Source organism: Phyllostomus hastatus, unplaced genomic scaffold (assembly GCF_019186645.2).
Source record: "Phyllostomus hastatus isolate PE091 unplaced genomic scaffold, TTU_PhHast_1.1 phas_contig_150, whole genome shotgun sequence".
In the NCBI taxonomy this organism is placed as follows: Eukaryota; Metazoa; Chordata; class Mammalia; order Chiroptera; family Phyllostomidae; genus Phyllostomus; species Phyllostomus hastatus.
Window position 1 is genome coordinate 17,222,152 of NW_025333611.1, and position 20,976 is coordinate 17,243,127.

Consider the following 20,976-nt stretch of genomic DNA (forward strand, 5'->3'; position numbering starts at 1 on the left):
GCACTTTGGGGAAATAATACACAATAATCGCCACTGATTAGCCTGTGTTGTCTGTGTGCCTAGGAGGAACACAGGGTAGCTGCTGGGGATCCGTTCCAGAACTGGACAGAACTGAGGTCTCAGCCAAGCTCCTAAGCAATTTCTGCGAGTCTGAAAGCCTCAGTCTGCTCATCTGTAAGACAGGACGGACTGCTGCACCCACCTCCTAGGGCCATGACGAGGCTGAAAGGGGGTAATTCTGGGGCACAGAGGACCAGGAGCAGTGGGCCTGGGGTTCACGGCGGCTGTCACTCCTGCTGGGGGCACCACGTGCACGCCATGCCCTTCCCCTCCGGAGAGGAGGAACGGCACTAGACCCAGAGGCCCAGCGAGGGGAAGTGCCGTCCCCGCAGTTCCTGAGCTCACAGATGGCAAAGCCGGGGGCGGGATGGGCTGGGTCTCCAGACCTAGGCAGGTCTGAGGTCGCTAGGGAGACTGCACCACCCTGGTCTAATCTTTCTACGGCCTGGTCCTGACCCTATCATGGTCCTCCACGAGGATCCCCACCAGCCTTTGTCCTGCCTGCAGGACAAAGGGTCACCCTTGGCTCGCAATCTAGGCCCTCAGACACCTGTTCCGGTCACACACCTGGACTCCACGTGTGGCTGCTGCTGCAAACCAGCTGCAGCCATTCACTCTCCTGCTGTCGGGCACACATGCTCTTCTTTGCATAAACGATGCAGTCCATTCATTCACTCCTTCATTCACTCCCTCGTTCACTCACTCACTCACTCGCACCTGGCCTAGCCGTTGGCCAGCCTTGCTCAAAACCCTGCTGGAAGAAGCGGAATGAACATGGGCCGCCAAGTGTGGACCCAATGACCCCACATCACAGAGTCTCGAGGGTGAAGGTGTTGGGACCTGCTGGCCAGCCTGCTGACCACCCTCCCACTTCCCCTCCCCTTCAGCACCCAAACCGAGCACCCTCTCTGTGCAGGGCCCCGCCTATTCATTGCAGCCACGATTTCCAACCTTGGGCGGGCATCAGAATCTCCGCAGAGCTTGTTGACAGGAAGACCACTGGCCCCCAGCCCTGGAGTGTCTGGCTCAGCAGGTCTGCGGTGGGGCCTGAGACTGTGCGTTTCTACAGGTCCCCAGGTGCCACTGATGTGGCTGACCTAGGGGCCACGCTTTGACGACCGGTGCCTGCCAGGTCACACTGTGTCTCTCGGCACCCCTGAGAGTTTGGGGTTATTAGTGCCCTTATAGGTGAGGAGAGGAAGGGTCAGCAGAAAGGGCAGGTGAGCTGTCCCAGCTCTCCCCCAGAGTTTGTTCCAGAGCTGGGCCTGGCACCAAGGCCTTTGGCCTTGGTCTAGCCAGCCTCAAAGCTCTTTCCACTCCTGCTCCCTGCAACCCGCAGCCTGAGCACATCAGCCACACCACCAACACAGGCAGCTACCACTCAGTGACCGTTTATGGTGTGCCAGGCCCTGAGCTAAGGTTTGAACGCAGTCTGACGAACGTGCTCACACCCACACTGTGAACTAAGGCCTATTCCATGCCCGTTTCACAGATGAAGAAGTCAAGTCCAGAGAGCCAGGCCTCCCTCCCAAGGTCACACAGCGACTAGCTGAGCAAACCTTCACCGAAACCCAGGCGACTGGGTTACGAAGCGCATGAGCGTCCCCCTGGCCGTGCCTTCGAACAAGAGGGCTCCGACGAGGGCAGCTCCCATTTGCTGAGCGCCTCCTCTTTGCCTGGCTCCAGGCCAATAAATGTTTTCTCTCGTTTAGTTCTTACAACAAATCCCCGAAGAAGTTGTCGTCATCATTTTTAGTTACGAAAGATGGAGGCACAGAGAGACAGGTGTGTGCTAGTTAGGGAGTGCCTCGGCACGGGCGGCCCTCGGGCCTTGGCGCCACCTTCCCAGAGGACTGGTGGGACAGGCAGGCTCCCACAGAGACGCTCGTGGAATTTTAAGTGGCTCATTGAGAGTCACGAGCAGAATGGCTTCCCTGTTCCCGGCAGATGGCACTCGGAAAGTCTGGGCACACGTGGCAGAGAGGAAAACGCCGCTTGCAGCAGAGATGTTACCAGCACCCTCCCACAACCCGGCGCAGGGGCGCACCAGGTTCCTGGCAGCAAAGCTGCAGCTGGTGCGAGCCCAGGGGGCTGGGGGAAGCCGTGAAAGGGAGGGGAAGGCCCGGCTGTGCAGGTGCTCGGACGAGGGCCCCGGATGGCCCTCTGCCCCTTGAGCTGGCCTTTGGAAGTCGTTTCTCCCGTGTGTGGCAGCTCGGCCCCTCTCGGGGCTGGCCCTGACTTCCAGGTCCTACTTGTACAATGGCCTCTGGGCTGGGCTGCCTTTTCTCCACCCTCCCACCAGGGGAGCACGGCCTTAGAGTCAGGACATCTGGGGCTCAGCCCTGGCTCTGCCGCCTTCTAGCTGAGGGACCCTGGCCTGGTCACCCGACCACTCAGGGCGTCAGGTCTCGGTGTCACCTTTGACCAGGTGCTGGGGTGCACCCTACCTTCTTTCACACCCTTGATTTTCACTGCATCCTCCTGAGGGTGCAGTGAGTTTTATGAAGAAAAAAATCTGAGAGTTTCTGTTTTTTTAAAATCTGCCCAGACACCCTGGGTCTTGTTTGGCTTTTGGTAAGAGAACATACGTGTTGAACCATGCAAACCGCACTCCCTGGAGGCCTTTAAGTCTACTCGGGCAGGACCACTCTCCCTTGTCCCCTCATGTGGCTTTCCATGACTTCCTTGCTCTCGCCAGCCTGCCCCATGGGACCCTCAGACCATCCCCATTGCCCAAGGGCGCTGGCCCACACCTCTGCCTCCCAGAGCCCACCCTGCAGAGGTGCCCCCCCGGGGCTCAGTCTTTCCCTAGACTCCCTCCTCCACAGGCCTGCCCCGTGGGGAATCTTAGCCCTGAGCTTGCAAGTGGCCCAAAGTGTTGGGATACACACGGAGAGGGGATGGGCCCAGAGAGCTGAGAGACCTGCGTTTTTTCCTTCTTCTCAGTTACAAAAAAAATCTTACCTTTTTTTGATCATAGGAGTGATACGTACTTATGACGAACGCACTCAGTGCTGCAGAAACTGGTATGCCGCGCATCACAACCGGGCCTGGCCCACCGTACACCCGCCCAGAAGGCTGCGTTCGCCTGCACTTGGGCACAGCTGCCTAACACGGCGAGCACACGCAGAGTACGGGGTGTTTGCCCTCGTGATCACGTGCGTGCCTAGCTCGGGGCTGTGGCTGCCCCTGCCCCGCGTCTCGGGGGAGTGCAGCACAGCTCATCACCAGCCCGGGGAAAGGTCAAACTGCAAAAACCCGAAGTACCGTTTCTGCCGAATGCTTACTGCTCTTGGGCTATCTTAGAGTGAAAGTGGAGCCACCACCAGTCGCTGTCTGCACACCCTTCCCTGGGTGGGAGGCGCTCTGCGTGATGTGTCCCCCAAGGACGGATGTTTGGGTCACCTGCAGTCTTCCCCGGGCTGTCAGTGATGCTTCAGTAAGTCGCTCCGAGCTGAACCTTTGCTCCTCTACGCCCCACCGTCTCTCAGACAAACTCCTGGGCATGGGGTTTCGGGTCGAGGGATGTGCTTGCTGTGAAACGTGACAGATGTTGCCCAACTGCTAGTGACATAAGAGACGTCCGCGCGGATCACCCCACAGCGCACACCTCTCTCACGCCAGCTCGGCCGTGTGTCCTGGGACACGTCCCCTCTTCCGGATCCCGGAGCGGAGGCTCTTCTGACCTGGCCTCCAGGAGACACTGCGCAGCCCCATTCTGCTCCCTGCTGCCACCACCCCTAGTCCAAATTATCCTCACACCTGTGTAGGCCAAAAAACTTTCCCCATGGCGTCTTATTTAACCCAGTCTCATGGGGAAGGAAGAAAAAATGTATCAACGCCACCTGGGGCGTGAGGGCCCGGGGTCAGGCAGTGGGTCCAGGGTCCCCAGGTGGACGGAGGACAGAGGTGAGGAGCCAGGGTCCTGCCTTCTCACCGAGTCCCTTTCCCAACACTCTGCCGCCACCCAAGATGGTGACGTGAGTCTGGGAAGAGCAGCGGGAGGGACGTTCTATCAGATAGGAATGAATTCCACCAACAGTTAGTTATTTCAGACACCTATGACGGGTGAGACGCCAGGGTACAAAGATGGGACAAGACCCACTCCCTGCCTCTAGGGAGGCCAGGGTCCAGCGGGGAAGACGGCCAGCCCTTGGGGCGTGTCCGCAGCACGGGGCATCCGAAGCCAGGCTGAGAGTGAGGCTGGGCAGGTCTCTATCAGCAGTGCTAAGGCTGAGCGGAGGCCGTCAATGTGAGCTGCGCCCAGAAGGAGGAGTGTGGGAGGAAAGGCACTTCAGAAACAGCAGACAGTGTGTGCCTGGCTCTACAGCCTTTCCCCTTCTGCACACAGTGACTAGACCTTCCTCGGTGGAGCCAGCCCGTGCCCACCTTCCTGGTTCCAGGATGCACATGTGACTGTGGCTGACCAATGATAGGCAAGGGACTGCTCAGGGATAGGCAAGGGATAGGCAAGGGACCAGCAGGCCAGGGAGACACAACCTGGGGAGTGGTATAGGAGCGATGGGAGGGAAAAACTCTCCAGTGGGCTGCTGGGTATTTCCACAGAGAGAAGGCCTGCCTGAGCAGGAAGCCAGCCCACAGGAAAGCAGAGCCACGGGGCTGAGAGAGGCAGAGACTGGCTGAGAAGAGTTAGTTCCTGGGCCCAGCTGGGCCTGGAGGGTCTGTCCCGGAACTTCAGTTGTATGGGCCAATCGGTTCTGACTTTTCGCTTAAATCAGGCTGACCAGGATTTTGGTCACCTGTGCCTGAGAGTGCAGACTAACGCAGCAGGATAAGAGGACAAGGGGGAGGGTGGAGAGGTGCGCAGGGGTCAGCTCATAGGCTCAGGTGTCGGCCAGGCTGCGGAGTTCAACATTTATCCACCCACCAAAACTGGGAAGATTCTAACCGCCAAGCAGAACTTCGATAGTGCCTTCTGCAAAGAAAATCTCTGCTGGCGGGGGGTGGGGTTGGGGGGAGAGAGAGAGAGGGAACGAGAAAGAGGGGGAAAGGGTCAATGACTCTTCTAGAAATTTCAGAGCCTTTAGGACATCTTTTCTGGGGCTTTCCCATCAGGAGAGATGGCCTAGTCTGAAATTGGAGCCACATTATTAATCCATTGGTGCTGATGGCACGTATCAATTTATCTTAATTTCTGAAAAGACACTCAGCTTTTCAGACCAGTCTCTCTCTCCATTACCAAGAAGAAAAGGGATCTTAGCAGAGATGAATCAGAGGGAGTTTGGCTCTTCGTGAATGCCCCGCTCCGGCTGAACTAGAACACCCGGCATTTCAGAGAGGCGTAGCCAGCAGACGAGTGAGCTGTCCTGCCCCCTCGGCGCGGTGACAGGCTGTCCGCGGGGGCCTCGGAGACAACGCATCGGCAGACGGACTGTGAGGGGCTCTGGGAACGCACGTTCTCAAAGCCCGGAGAGAGAAAGGGGAGGGGGACAAGCCTCCCTTTCAGACTGGGAGCCTCCTCACTGCACTGTCTTCCTTCCCCTCGGGAGCCGAGGACATAATTGGATCAAATGGAAACCGGAACCAGCCTCACGCCCCCTCCCAGATGAGAGGCTTCCAAAATGGATTCATTACAGAGTTTTTTGTAAGTAAACTGTGTGGAGAAAAATGCCCTTTGTAGGGCTGTAATTGCCCGATGAGCCTCGTTAGATGGCTCATCTACGTAGAATGAAGCCACTTTGGGTCTAGGAACTGCTCCGCGCAAACCTGTCTCCATTCACTCTTTCCCCTTTGTATTGGCCACAAAGGGCGGGTTTCTAAAGGGGGACTCCCTGACCAAGGAGGCTGGCTCTGGCCAGCGACACACTTGCTCTGAGTAGTAAACCAGCAAAGAATTATTAAGTTTCTTCTCTGTGTCAGACAGTCTTTCTGGCACTTGGGCTACAGCAGTAAGCGAAACACACAAAGACCCCTCCCTAATGAAGTTTAGTTCTGGTGAGAAGTCAGAACACAGATGTGCCCAACTCTGGAAACAAACTTGGCAGCAAGCTTCACAAATCAATTTGTGTAGCTGATGATCGAGGAACTGTGAAGTTGAAAGTCTTCTGACTCCTTGTTTGTGGTTTCACTATACCCACAAGGATGTGCCATTTGGAACGCTGGATGGCATGGGCGAGGGACACTATGTAAATGACATATACGCCATCACTCACTAAACCTGCACCCATGGCAGACACCACTGATCAATCACCACTCTTGTCCTGAGGAGCTGGGATGCAGCTCAGAATACATATCAGCACATAACCCGGGCAGCCCCTACCAATGGATCAGCGTGGCTGGGCCAGGAAACCTATTTGCTCTTTCTGACTTAGACTGCTATTAATTCACTTCACTGAGAGGCTGCAGAATACTCCAGCAAATTAAGAATAATACCAGGAGGAGGCAAAAGCTGAGAAGATAAGGTGAGAGACTGCAGCCAATTTCTCAGGCTAGTTTTTCTCAAGTGCTCTGCTCTGATGCCCCCGCCCCGCCGGAGGCCTACAGAACCGGCAGGTTGGAGCCGGGGCCCCACAGTCAGGCAGACCTGGGCTCTCTGTGACTTCCACCTGTGTGGGCCCTCGGTCGGAGCCCCTCTTGCCTCCCTGTGCGATGGGTGTGATAATGATACCCCCTACTAGGGTTGGGGCGAGGATCGTATTTGCCAACGCGTGAGCAGGGCTTGGCACAGGGGCCTGTGGGCAGCCCAGCTGTGGCGCGTCAGCGTGGACGCACAGCTGCTCACGGCCGGCACCTGCTCCGACTGGTCGGCACTCCTGTCATCAGGGTCGTTAAATGTTTCGAGTGTCACCCCTGGATATTAACATTAGTTTTATTTAGGGGCTGGTCCCCTGTTGGGAGACGACTTCAGAACTCTGGAGGTGGAACACACACATCACCATCTGTTAATGAAGAATTTATGATCCCCAGTTCTGAACTGCGCCATCAGTGCCGACGACGATAATGAATATAACCTTTTAAGGCATCTACTGAGGAGCCTCTGACAAGCACGGTCTCATGGAATCCTCTCAACACCCCCTCGAAGATTAAAGTGCCATTAAACCCGTTTTATGGGAGCAGGACGTGAAGGTCAGTGGGGTGAGGGTCCTTGTCCAAGATCACACGGCTGGTAGGAAGAGGCAGGGCTAGCATTTGACTCAGGCAACCTGACGCTGGCACTGATGTCTTCATTGCTGTGTGTGACAGTGGTCCTTGGCACTAAGAAATGGTGCCTGATTCGGAGTTGTGTATTCACAGGGCCTGGCCCAGTAACAGTGCCGCCGGTCAGCCCTTGTGAGTGGGGGATGTAAGAATGAATGTCCTGCTGACCGCAAGGGCACAGGAGAGGCTAGCCTTCCCCTCAGAGGGACCCGTTCTTCACCTGCGATCCCAGATAAAGGGAGAATGTGACTTCTTTGCCTCAGGGGCCCGAGGCCTCCAGTCTTTCCAGGCTCCGACAGGCACCAGGCAGGCAGCCTGCCGGGACAGGGGCCCAGGGGGCTTCTGGGGAGCTGGCTCACCTTGAACGAGATTTCATACTGCTCGCCTCCCCAGATCTCCAGGCCTGGGTCGTACCCGCCCAGCTCCCAGAACCACTTCCGATCCACGGCGAAGAGCCCACCGGCCATCACGGGAGACCTGTCCGGGAAGAAGAGCGTGGCGTGAAACGGGGACCCGATGGCCACGGGCTCCGAGGGCAGTCTGATACTGCCGCTCCCCTGGGGTGCGCTCCTCGCTGCCCCGGACACGCAGCCCACCTATCAGCAGGGAGCCCTTGGCCCTCGGAGTGAGGCCGCGGGCTTGTTTCTTCCTTACCTCCCCTCCCCTTCATAAATGCCACATTTTAACCCACGGGGCCCAAAGCTCCTTTACGTGCTAACGCTGAAGATCAGCTGTGAAATGAAATCACAGCACTTTCTCCCGTGGGCCTCCTAGCTGCATCATGCATCTCTCTCCCGTCCTCCCCTAGTTCCATGGTCTGACTCAAGGCCTCCCAGGCCTGACTGGGCTGCAGGGTGTCTCAGAGGCAGGAAACCGAGGGCTCCCGGGCCCCGCCCCAGCCCTGCACAACACTCTCTGGGGGGTGGAGCCTGGGAACCTGAGTTTCGGACCCGATCCTCTGAGGATTCTGAGGCAGTTCAGCACAAGCACTGTTCTGCCGAGAGCTGAGAGAAGCTGTTCAGTTACACGGGGCTAAGGTGAACGGCATGCGCTGAGCCTCTCCTCAGTGTAGTCGCCGAGTGCCAGCTGGGACGCAGAGGCGGGAGGGAGGGGGAGGTAGTTAGGGCCCGGCGGGGACTTTAGGGGATGCCATGTGGCAGGGCAGCTACCTCGGATGGAAGGACCCAGAAGACGGGTGGGCTGTAATAAGGGCCTCCGGGGGGTGCAGACAGCACTAACAGGAGCAGGAAAGGGGGCACGTCTGCCTCTGGGTTTCGGGGGCGAGGAGGGAGGGAAGAGTCAGGGAAGGAGGCCCAAAGGGGGTGGCACTACAGGTGGGTCTGGGTAAGTGGGAACTTGGGGGAGGGGACTCGGGAGAAAACAACAGGAGGGAAGCACAGAGCTAATACATTTTGGGGTGCCACGGGGACGGAGCAGACAGCCAGCATGGCATTGTGCCAGGCCCGTGGGGACACCTGCTGGGACCTGCCCCAGTCCCCCGTGGCGCCTCCCTCGGGGCCAGCTCCTGGGAGGGGCCAGCACTGTGCGCTGTGTGCAGACCTCTCCGAGTGGCTGTGTCCTTGTCCGGCTCCACTGGCGAACCCCAAACCTTCAAACCAGAAGGCATTCCAGCTGCACCCCCCAGGTCCCCTCTGGGTCCCCGGAACTACAAGCGAGCAGACTGATTTAAAAGGAACTTAGTTAACCCACATGCTTCCTATAGCAGATGAGCCCTCACAGCACCAGAGGGGACTCCTTTGAAAGGGGGTCCCACTGACTATTTACTGAGGGGTTGAATGTCCCAGGGGCTGCACTGAACTAATTTATTAATGAAACGACTTCATCCCTCACGCTGACCTCATGAGGTACGTACGCCTCCCCAGAACCACGCCATGTTACGCATGCAGAATCTAGGGCACAGACAGGTAACTTGCTCCAGGCCTCACAGCTGCCAGCCAGGATGGAAACCTCACATCTATGCCATGGTCCACACCTGTCGTGGCCACGGTCCACTGCCTCCCGACAGGGAGGAACAATCGAGAAGCAGGTGACGAGTAAAAGGGCGGGGATCAGAAATGGGGGAACCCTGACTGAGACCCTGGCTCCCCTAACCTTCGGTGTGACCTGCGGTGAAGGGTTCAACTGCCGAGCCCCGTGCTGCCCGCCACAGCAGCCCCTGGCCCATGTGGCGGCCGAGTGCTTGCGACGTGGCTGGTGGGACCGGACGCGCTGGCAGCGTGAGGCACACGCCGGGTGTTGGGGGCTCAGGATGAGAAGGCACAGGCAGGGTCTCAGTGATTTCCAAGTGTTGGCTACATGCTAAAATGAGAACGCTTCAGACGTACTGGGTTAGCTAAAATATATTACCAAAACGAATTTTACCTGCTTCTCTCTAGCTTTTTAAAACATATTTTATTTTGTCTTTATTTATTTATAATTTTTTCCATTAGCATTTAACCCTCCTCCCCTGCAATCACCACACAGTTGTCCATGTTCATGAGTCCTTTTTCCTTTGTGCTCAACTCCCCCCGCCCCAAGAGCTGTCATCCTGCTCTCCACCAATGAGTCTCTCTCAGTTTTGCTTCTCTTTGGCCTTTTCACGTGGCTACTTGGAAATTTAGAAGTCCACGCGACTTGCGTTATCTTTCTGCTGCACAGGGCTGAGTTGGCCTCTCTGAGCAGCTTCCCACCCACACAACGGGCCCATAGTGACGCCTCCTCGCGCACTCGCTAGGACGTTCCCGAAAGTCTCCAGGACTGTGAGAAAACAAGGGGTCAATGGTATCGACTCTCCTTTGTCTTCTGAAGGTTGCAGGGTTTGGGTTTTCTTACTGGAGCCTTCCGTCCACTGCTCACAGAGGCAGAGGGTTTCTGACTCTGTGCTGCACGAGAAAGCAAGCCCGGGCCTCTGCACACGACAATCAGCCGGCGGGGAAGCTGGGGGCGGGGGCCGAGGAGCTGCTGCTTCGGGGCCGAGGAGCTGCTGCTTCGGAGCCGCCTCTCAACAGGCGGCTGTTGGCCTTAAGGTGTTTTGGATGCTCGAGGCTCTGACTCCAGAGGGAGGCCTCTCCTCCAGTCTGGTCTGTTTTCTGCCGCGTTCAGCGCTAACGCTTAACACGTCTGAGTTCCGGTGTGGGCCACTCGCATTGCCTCCAGCTCTCAAAACGCCCTCTTACTAGCCCCCTTCTCAGATGGAGGAACTTGAAATTCAGAAATGCCACATGCTCTGCTCAAGGGCACGGATGGCTCCATAGTAAGTGGATGAGCTGTGATTCCCACCAGGGTCTGCCCCCAAAGCCCGAGTTTTGCAAACATCGTCACACCGTGCTGCGCCTACGGATTGCCCGTTTGCTGGCACTGTGGGGAAGCATGCAGAAAATGACCAGGGTTTCTCCTGCGGCCCCTCCCCTTGGTTTTGTCCAAGTGACAGGAGAGAGACTTCCGGACGGCATCAGAGGACACGAAGGAGCAGGAGGCCCTCAGTGGCTCTCTGCCTTGGCCACACGTCAGTGTCACCCGGGAACTTCAAAGAACAGCGGTGTCCGGATTTCACCCCCAGACTCGGGTGTCACTGGTCTGGGGGTGACCTGGGCGGGTTTTCTGTTTTGTTTTTTAATGAACGCCCCACGCAATGCCAATGGGCACCCAGGGGAGAGTGCTGCTGCCCTGGGGCCGGGCCAACCCCTGCAACACCCAGAGGAGGGGACGAGGCCCCGGAGGAAGCTGGCTGGGCCCCTGCTGCGGACCGGCTGCGCCCTGAACGTGCCCTTTCCTCATCTGCCGCGAGGAGGGTGCGGGCCGGACGCACCGTGTGTGCCTTTCTAGTCTCAGGGCCTGTGGATCAGCTCGTGGCAGAGGGTCAAACCATACAGGCGGTTCTGGTCGCCTCAAAAACCCTGTTTTCTGGTGCAGCCCACTCCGACCTCAGCCTCCACTACAAGTCCTCTTGGGCAAGCATGGTTTCCTCTCTGAGCTGGCGAGGGAGGGCTCGCACAGCGGTGCTGCACCCTGTGGAGGACACAGGAGGCCAGGAGGGGAACAGGTGCTGACCTGCTGAGGCGCGGGGCTCCACTCACGCCGGCTACTCTGGGCTCACGCTGCTCCGTCACCCCGGCCGCCTTCCATTTCTTCAAGGGAGCCCCCTCTGAGCCTGCGCTGCGGCCCACCGCGTCCGGGGCCCCTTCAGGAACCCTGGGTGTGCACTGCGCCCATGAAGGCAGCTCAGCTGCCGACAGCCCCCTTTCTGAGGTGGGGAGGGTGGGGGTACACAGAAGCTGGGGTTCACTGGGAGGTGTGGTGGACCAAATAACGCTCCCCCCAAGCAGTCAACGTCCTAATTGCTGGAACCTGTGAGTATGTTACCTTACACAGCAAAGGGGCTTTCCCAATGTGACCAGGGGCCTGGAGGTGGGCAGAGTACCTAGTGGGCCAATGCGATCACCAGGGTCCTTCTAAGTGAGAGCGGGTGGCAGAGTCACAGAAGGAGAGGCGATGATGAAAGCAGAAGATAAGGAGAGAGGGAGGGAGAGAGAGTTGAGGGGGTGGAAGAGGGGGGAGAGGGAGGGATCGGGATGGAGTGTCAAGGGTGGGAAGGAAGGGGGTGGGGGGAGGTGGTGGAGAGGGAAAGACCAGGAGACTTGAAGTTGCTGTGCTGCCCGCTGGCTTTGAGGATGCAGGAAGGGGCGGTGAGCCAAGGAATTCGAGAAGCCTCCAGAAGCTGGAAAAAGCAAGGAAATGGATTCCCCTCTGGGGCATCCAGAGGGAACGCGGCCCTGCTGACACTGTGATTTCAGGCCAGTAAGAATCATTGCAGGCTTCAGACCTCCAGGACCTTAAAAGAATAAATTTGTGGCTTTCTTTTGGAAGCCGGTAAGTTTGTGGTAATTTATTACTGCAGCAGCTGGGAAACTAATCCAGCAGGAGCCCGGGCTTGGCTTTGTACCCAAAGATCTCCTCCACGTCTCTGGCAGGAGAGGTGGCCTGGCTCGTGTGGATCGGGTGGCAGTGGCAGGATGGTGGGGCCGCAGTTCGAGGAGAGGTCCCTTCCAGAGCTGCAAGTACCGGAGAGGGACTGGGCTCTGTTTCTGGCTGAGCTGCTCACTCGCTGGGCACCGTGGGGGGCCTCAGACTCCTCCCCTGGGAGAGCTCGGAGCCCAGCCTATAGGTTCCTTCTAGCTTCCACATTCGAGATGCTGGGAGCCCATTCCACACCCCCCGAACCTCCCCCGTGGGGTGCGCTGTTGCTTCCCTAGCATTTCCACCAGGGTGTGACGGAATGGTGGGAAACCTGGCTCCCGGGGCACACAGACCTGCACGCGTATCCAGCCTTTGCCGCGTCATCACTGTGTGAGCTAGGCAAGTTGCTAAACTTCTTGGAACTTTAGTGTCCACATTGGAAAGCATGGGTAATAATTTAAGCCCTGGCTGGTATGGCTCAGTGGTTGAGTGCTGGCCTGTAAACCAAAGGGTCGCCAGTTCGATTCCCAGTCAGGGAGCATGCCTGGATTGTGGGCAAGGCCCCCAGTAGGGGGCATGCAAGAGGCAACCACACATTGATGTTTCTCTCCCTCCCTTTCTCCCACCCTTCCTCTCTTTCTAGAAATAAATAAAATCTTTAAAGGAAAAAATAAAAAACAAAAATAATTTAAATAACAATTGAGAGGGTTAAAGACGATCAGGTTGTAATGTGCTCTGCATGCAATGCCTGGCACTTAGAAAGTGTTCATAAGTGGTGGTGGTGGTGGTGGTGATGATGATGATGGCGGTGATAGTGATGATGATGATTACAACTGGGTGCCAGGCTCAAGGGAGGGGGCATGAGCAACTCTGCTGAGCCCTGGCTGGCGACTGTGGCAAACTGCACAGAGGTGGGCAAGGAAGGGTGACTAGCTTGGCAGTCCACGAGCTGAGGCTCTGTAACAAGCTGGGACAGGTTGTGCTTCTGGTTGGGGACATCTGCCTTGGCCCCTCTGCACTGGGCTTTTGGGGGAGGTGGTGACTCTGAGTTACGTGTGTTAGGGAGAGGTTATTGGTTGCACCACTGGGACCAGCCCAGGCCACGTGTACTTACTCAAATGGGTCACTGGGGTCGGCCTTCTGCAGCTCTGGAGGGATGGGGATCCGCTTATAGTACATCTCCCAGTCAAAGGCGCCCCGCATGGCGTCCCCTGCCTGCGTCTCATACCGGAAGTCGTCGTGATCAATCACGTCAATCATTGGGCACACGATGGTCTTGCGGTTCCGAGCGATGCGGTCTGAAGAAGCCAAGAGATGCCCGTTAGGGAGGCAGGCTGGGGGCGGGGCAGCTAAGTGCACAACCTGTTCTGCAGCTTATTTGCATTTTTAACATTGCATTTGCATGTTCCCTGGGTGATTTCTCTGAACACTTGAGCTTGAGAATCCTGGAGAGGAAGGGAGGGCACAGGCTTTAAGCAAGATGGACCATGGCTCCTGACCCAGTCTTCATGCCTGAGACAGGGACCCTGGGCCAGCTACGTAACTGACGTCTCTGAGCCCCACCATTCTCCTCTGGGGTTGTCAGTGATCTGTTAGGGCAGGTGATGTGCCGTGAGGAGCAAGTGGGCTGTGCTGGGATGCCTAGCAGCTTTGGGCCAGGAGTCAAGTTCAAGACTTGGAATGGGGAGCCTCGTAGAGTCAGAGTCAGCTGGCGGCTGCACTGTTTAACCACCCTCCACCCTGGCCCACTGAATCAGAGTTTCTGGGGGTGGAGGCGGATCAGCCTTGTGACAGGCCCCTGGGGATTAATGAAGCAGAACTTCTCCAGGGAAAGAGCTAGAGAAGGGCCTCCCTTTCTAATTATTCACGCCCATTCAGGGGATTTCACTTCCAGGGCAGGTTTGGGCTGCCGGCAGGGTGCCCTGCAGGGTGCTGGCTGACCGTGAGAGGTGTGAGGCCTAGGGCTGAGTCAGACAGGCGGCATTCAGTGCTGTGCTCCTCTGGGGACAGCATGTCCAGGTTTGAATCCTGGCTTTGTCACCTACAAGGAGTGTAACCTTGGAGGTTATCTGCTGTCTCCGATCTCCGTTTCCTGGCTGACCAAGTGGAGGAAGGCAGCACCTATCTCACGGGGGCTCTGAAGGCTGAGTGGGGCCGAGAGGCTTAGCACGGGATCAGCACCCCGGCACCCTCCGCGCCCAGGGTTGCTGGGAAGGAGCTCAGGGGCAGGCACGGGAAGGCTGAGCAGCTCCCTTGTTCTCCTCGCCCCCCAGTCTTCTCATGTGCAGGCTGTGGATGATACCGCCTGGCCTGCCTGTTCCACCACGTAACCATCCAATCCAAATGGGGATGTGGCCTAAAAAGCTAGGAGACTAGCAGAGCCAGGATGATGATGATGATGATGATGATATGGAGGAAATGATAATCCACAGTGGATGTCCTTTGGTGGGGCTGAATTCCTCCCACTCAGCATTGCTTGCTCTCCAGAGAAGGCGGACGGAGCTGTGTACAGAGGTGTTAATGGTTTCAGAGACAAACAGCATAATGTGCTCTGCTGCCGATCACATTAGCAGGGCAGACTTTTAAATCTACACCACTGGTTCCCATTTCTATTGCAAAAAGGAAAAAAAAGGGGGAATGCTTCTTCCAAGTGTGCCCGCAGATTATGAAAATTACCCTCGTGTATTTCCACAGGAAGAGCTACGGGCTATTCGGACGCCGGCTCAGCTTCCTGCCCCACCGCTCCATTCTCTTTATGAGCCACTGAACGACCCAACAAATGGGCTGTTCCTTCAGGGCTATAAATCAGCCTATTTATGCTGAGGCTTTTTTCCTTTTTTGTTCTTTCCCAGTAGTGAGAGGCAGACGCAGACATCTTGGTTTCATCCTTTCCCAGACCCCGTGGGATCCTGGACCGCGGGGGCAGCGGCACACTGGGGCTCCGTGCTGATCTGTGATCTGTGTCGGAGCGCAGCTTGCCGGGCTCGCCCACCTGACTGTGTGTGGACACTGCTTTCTGTCCTCACCTCTGGGCGGTGGCCTCGCCAGTGCTCCTCAAAGTGTGGCCCCTGGACCGGAAGCACTGGCATCGGCCGGGAGCTGGTGAGAAATGCAGCTTCTCAGGCCCCAGCCCGCAGGCCTCCAGGATCAGAAACTCTGGAGCGGGGCCCGGCACTCTGTATGTTACCAAGTCTTCCAGGTGATTCTGAAGCATGCGCAAGTTCGCCCTAAACCTCTGTCCTCTTTGCTCCCTCAGCATTCTGCCACGGAAAGCACACCCACCCACTTCTGAGGGGCTCCCTTTTCCACCAAGTAACTTCTCCAATCTGTCTCTATCGCCGTCCCTCACCTGACAGCCAGTCTCAACGGGACACCCGCCTCTTCAGTGTCGACCTGTCTGCACCAGCTCACTGCCTTTATCAAAGCTGAATTCTCCGGGGTTCGGGCCTGGCTCTCCAACCAGCTATGGGACAGCAGCATCCAGTCCTCGTGTCTCCTGCTGTTATCAGGGCTAAGGTGGACGACTCCTGGAGGGAGCTGCCCTCCGTCTATGGCCCTGCCCTGAGAGCTGCCAGCAACTCCAGAGAGGAAGTGACTTTGGGGAGGCCATGGGGAATCAGGGGAGACTTCGGAGCCAGACAGACGGTGATGATGCCACTTATGGCCCAAGGGAGTGAGTGAGTCACTCCTTACCTCTGAACTTCAGTTTCTTCTACTATAAAAAAGGGGTACTTTTTGACCTGGCATAGTTTTGTCAGAATTAGTGAAAATGCTTGCAGCCTTCCTGGCTCACAGCAGCAATGCAGTGAACGGTAATTGTTCTAAGCTGATAGGATGATATGGCCCCATAGTTTGGCACCTAACAGTACACAGGCTTGGCTTTCTGGGGGAGCAATCATGCTGCTAGCAACTCATGTGCTACATGACTTTGGGCAGTCACTAGCCCGCTCTCTCAGTCTCCACTTTCCCCCCTGTAAAATGAAGGGGGGGCAGGACTGAATGGGTTTTTGAGGTCTCTTTGAGCACTCTGAACTTCTGCGCCTCTTACGACACCTGGCATTGTACTGGATGCATCTCGGGAGGGCAAGGGAACACCTGTGGGTGACTCCCCGCAGAAGGCTGGGGCTGGTGGTGACTGGCTCATTCCAGGCCGCCCACCTCGCCTTGGGAGGGTCTCTTACCGAGCAAGGGAGGGAGCCAGTTGACATTGGCTTCACAGTGTGAGTCCAAGAATGTGATGACATCCCCGATTGCTGCCGAGGCCCCTAGCATCCGGGTCCGTATCAGCCCTTCCCGTTTCTTGGTTCGGAGAATCCTCACGCTGGGGAAATGGGCCATGTAGTCTTCAAGTGGCTTTTTCAGGTGCTCTGGGAGGGAGACAGAAGAGGACAGATGTGCGACAGGTAAGAAGAGCTGCTTAGTAACCATGCTCGTGGCCTCCTGCCCCTTACATGTGCACTGCACCTTAGAGTTTAGACACAGCTTTCTGCTACACGGCCTCACTGCGCCTTCCAGATAGGGCCAGGAAGGGCAGGGCCCGCCACCTGCGTTCTGCAAGTGGGTAAACCGAAGCTCAAAGAGGTCTGGGGACAGCACCAGACCCGGAGCACAGAGATCTTCTGTGAGCAGCTGTGCTTTAGGCCTGGCTGGGGCCCACTCCCTCATTTTCTGGTAACAATACTCTGATTTTTCTCTGGGAAACTGCTCCACTCCTTCTGAGCCCATCAGACTTGGGTGGGGCTGGCTCCATCTACTGGTTCCAAGGGGGTGGAGCATGGAGCTTGGGCCTGACCAATCAGGACATTCCTGTCCCTTGGCCTCAGTGATTGGTCCAGTGGATGGTCAGTGACCTGATCTGCTCAAATAATAAATTCAGAGTTTTTTTCAGAACTGCTAAAAAACCCAAAACAAAACCAAACCCCCAAATGAGGTCCTTTCTTTTTGCTAGAGTTAGTTATTGTTGGCCATGAGTCTGGAGCTGCTGGTGACATCTTTGGCAAAATGAGGTGGTAAGAGGTACTGGGGACACCTGCTGAGCCCAGTGCCAACGTGTAAGACAAGAGTTGAGAGACGAAGAGAGGCATTACCCTGATGACATTCTGAATTCTCAGATCCCCCCGACCATGCATGATGCAGATAGGTTTCTAGATGTCCTTATTATACATGACGACAAATTCCTTTTACTTACTCTAATGTCAGACGCATTTCTGCCCCATGCGTGAAAAGTTGTTTAGAATAAACCTGAAAGACAGTCTCTTTCTACTAAATGCTGGTGTCTTTTACTCTCAGAGTCTGAGCCCTTTATAAAAACTCTAGCATGACTACAAAAAACTACACTTCACATTGTATTTAAGATATATGCTTTCTCATCATTCCTAGTCAATATGGTACGAGAATTCCTTGCTGGTACAACTGGTAAGACAAAGAAATAAAAGGCATAATGATTGGGAAGAAAAAGGTAGTAATGTCTTTAACTGTAAATGACATGACTGTTCACATAGAAAATCCTGAGAGATCTACAAAAACTAGAACTAATAGGTAAACTTAACCTGGCTTCAGGATATGGGCCAATATTTTCAAATCAATTCTATTTCTATATACTAGCAAATAAGAACCAATTGGGAAATGCAATTAAAAATGGTAAAAATTCCTTTTACAGTTTAACCAAAGAAGTACAAATTATATACTTTGAAAACTACAAAACATTGTTGAAAGGAGTTAAAGACCAAAATAAATGGACAGATAGTTCATGTTCTTGGGTTGGATGACTTAATATTGTTAAGATGGTAATAATACCCCCCATATCGATCTACAGATTCGTGATTAAAAGCACAGCTGATATCTTTGCAGAAATTGGTAACTGACAGCTGATCCTAAAATTTATGAAAATGCAAGGGGTGAAGGGATCCAGGATAGCTAAAACAACTTTTTGATTACTTATACCTGAATGTTTCTAGAAACACTATTCACTAAAGCCAGATGGTGAAAATAACCCAAGTTTCCAATGCCTCATGAATGTATAAATAAATATAGAATATGTCCACACAATGGACTATTACTCAGCCATAAAAAGGAATAAAGAAGTGATACATGTTACATGTTACATGGATAAATCTCAAAAACATTATACGAAGGAAAAGAAGCCAGACACAAAAGGTTCCACACTGCATGACTCCGTCTGTAGGAAATTCCAGAACAGGTAATCCGTAAGGATAGAAAGCAGACTAGCGATTGGCAGGGGCCGGGCCGGGCGAGTGGGGAGCGCCTGCTGAAGGTTCATGGGGTTTCCTTTCAGGATGACAAAAATATTCTGAAACTAGATAGTGGCAATGGTGACAGAGCACTGCGAACATTCTAAATGCCGATTAATTGCATATTTGAACACGGTTAATGTTATGTGAATTTTACCTCAAAGAAAAAAATGGAAAAAGGATATAAATGGCCGATAAGCATGTGAAGAAATGCTTACCACCATTAGACACCAGGGAAATGCAAATCAAAACCGCAGTGGGGTACTGTACGGCTTCACACCCACCAGGGCCGATACGATCGGAAAGTCGGATGACGAGTGCTGACAAGGATTTGGGGGAATAAGAATCTTTGTACATCGTTGGTGGGAATGTAATGTGGTGCAGCCACTTTAGAAAACAGTCTGGCAGTTTTCCGCACAGTTCAACCCATTTATAACCCAGCAATTCCCCTCCTCAGTGTATCCCCAGATAAATGAAAACACGTGCCCACACAAAAACTCGTACACGCATGTTCACAGCAGCAACATGCATAGCAGAAAACTCTGAAAACCATCCAAATGTCCATCAAATGATGAACGGATAAACAAAATGTACAATAGTGTGGCCATATAATAGGATGCTATTCTGCAATAAAATAGGATCGAGCTATTGCAATAATATGGACGAGCCATAAAAACATTATACTAGGCTGAAGAAGTCAGACATATAAGACTAGATATCACGTGACTGTTCATGTGAAGTTTCTAGAAAGGTAGAACTCCAGAGACAGAAAGGAAATCAGTGGCTGCCTGAAGTCGGGCTGAGACTGATGTCAAACAGGCACAAGAGAACGTTCTGGAGTGATGGAAATACTCTAAACTGGGTTATGGTGATAGTTTCACAACTATACAAAATTCACTTTAAAAACACACTGAACTACACACTTAAAATGGGTGATTTTTATGATATGTAAATTATACCGCTATGAGGCTGTTAAATTCTAAAGAAAAAAAAAAATCAATTGTATTTGTATATACTGGCAAAACACAACTGGAAAGTACAACAAAAATAGCATTTGTAATAGTCTCATATATAAAGACCCAAATAAATGGAGCGATAAATAATATTTATAGGTTACAAGACTCCATATAAAAGCCAGTTCTCAGCCCAGAAATAAACTCACACTCAATTAATATTTGACAAAGGAGGAAAAAACTCACAAGGGGGTGAGGACAATCTAGTCAATGAATGGTGCTGGGAAAACTGCACAGATACCTGCAAAAAAGTGGAACTACACCATCTTCCTGCACCACACACAAGAATCAACTCAAAATGGATAAAAGACTTACATGTTAGATCGAAACCATAAACATCCTAGAAAACAACACAGGCAGTAAACTCTCGAACATTTCTCATAGCAGTATTTTTTCTGATATATTGCCCCGGGCAAGGGAAACAAAAGAAAAAATAAACAAACCGGACTATATCAAACTAAAAAGTTTTTGCACAGTAAAGGAAATCACCAACAAAATGAAAAGACGACAACACACCAAATGTGAAAGCATATTTGCTAATGATACATCTGATAAGGGTTAATATCCAAAATTTATAATGAACTCTTATAACACTGAAAACCAAACAATCCAATTAAAAAATGGGCAAAGGACCTGAATAGACACTTGTCTAGAGGACATACAGATTCTAGACACATGAAAAGATGCTTGACATCACCGATTATCAGAGAAATGCAAATTAAAATCACAATGATGTATCACTTCACACCGGTCAGAATGGCCATCATCATCAAACCAACAAACAAGTGTTGGTGAGGATGCAGTGGAAAGGGGACCCTTGTGCCTTGTTGGCGGAATGCAGGCTGGTGCAGCCACTGTGGAAAGCCGTATGGAGTTGCCTCAAAAGTTAAAAGTGGAACTGCCTTATGATCCAGTGATTCTCCTTCTGGGAATATGTCCAAAGAAACCCAAAACACTACTTTGAAAGAATATATCCACCTTTATGTTCATTGTTGAGCTATTTACAATAGCCAAAATTGGGAAGCAGCCCAAGTGCCCAGCAGTAGGTGAGTGGATAACAAAGCTGTGGTACATTCACACAATGGAACACTACCAAACGTACAAAAGAAGAAATCTTACCTATTGCAACAGCACGAATGGACCTGGAGAGTATGAAGCTAAGTGAAATAAGCCAGCCAGAGAAAAGCAAGTACTATATGACTTCACTTACATGTGGAAGCTAATGAACAAAATAAACTGACAAACAAAACAGAAACAGACTCAGAGGTACAGAGAGGAGACCGACAGTGGTCAGAGGGAGGTGGGTTGGGGGAGCTGAGTGAAAAAAGTGAAAGGATTAAGCAAAGAAAAGAACAAATTTAGACAAAGACAGCAGACTACCGGGGGAAGGGGGTGGGGGGAGGTAAAGGAGGGCAAAGGGAGGATAAATGGTGATGGAAGGAGGCTTTTGGGGTGGTCAACACACAATACAATATACAGATGATGTGTCACAGAACTGTATACTTGAAACCTATATGACTTCATTAACCAATGTCGCT

General features: G+C 53.6%; 1 protein-coding gene across 3 annotated transcripts in view; it reads right to left on the minus strand.

Moving 5' to 3' along the window:
- Window positions 1–20,976, minus strand: part of GALNT10 (polypeptide N-acetylgalactosaminyltransferase 10) — a 184,050-nt gene that overhangs the window by 17,273 nt on the left and 145,801 nt on the right. For all 3 annotated transcript variants that reach the window (XM_045820382.1, XM_045820372.1, XM_045820390.1), the window contains 3 exons: window positions 16,356–16,541; window positions 13,289–13,472; window positions 7,578–7,695 (listed from right to left, as the gene is read on the minus strand). In XM_045820382.1, coding sequence (XP_045676338.1) covers window positions 7,578–7,695; window positions 13,289–13,472; window positions 16,356–16,541 — 488 coding nt within the window. The remainder of the gene's footprint in view (window positions 1–7,577; window positions 7,696–13,288; window positions 13,473–16,355; window positions 16,542–20,976) is intronic.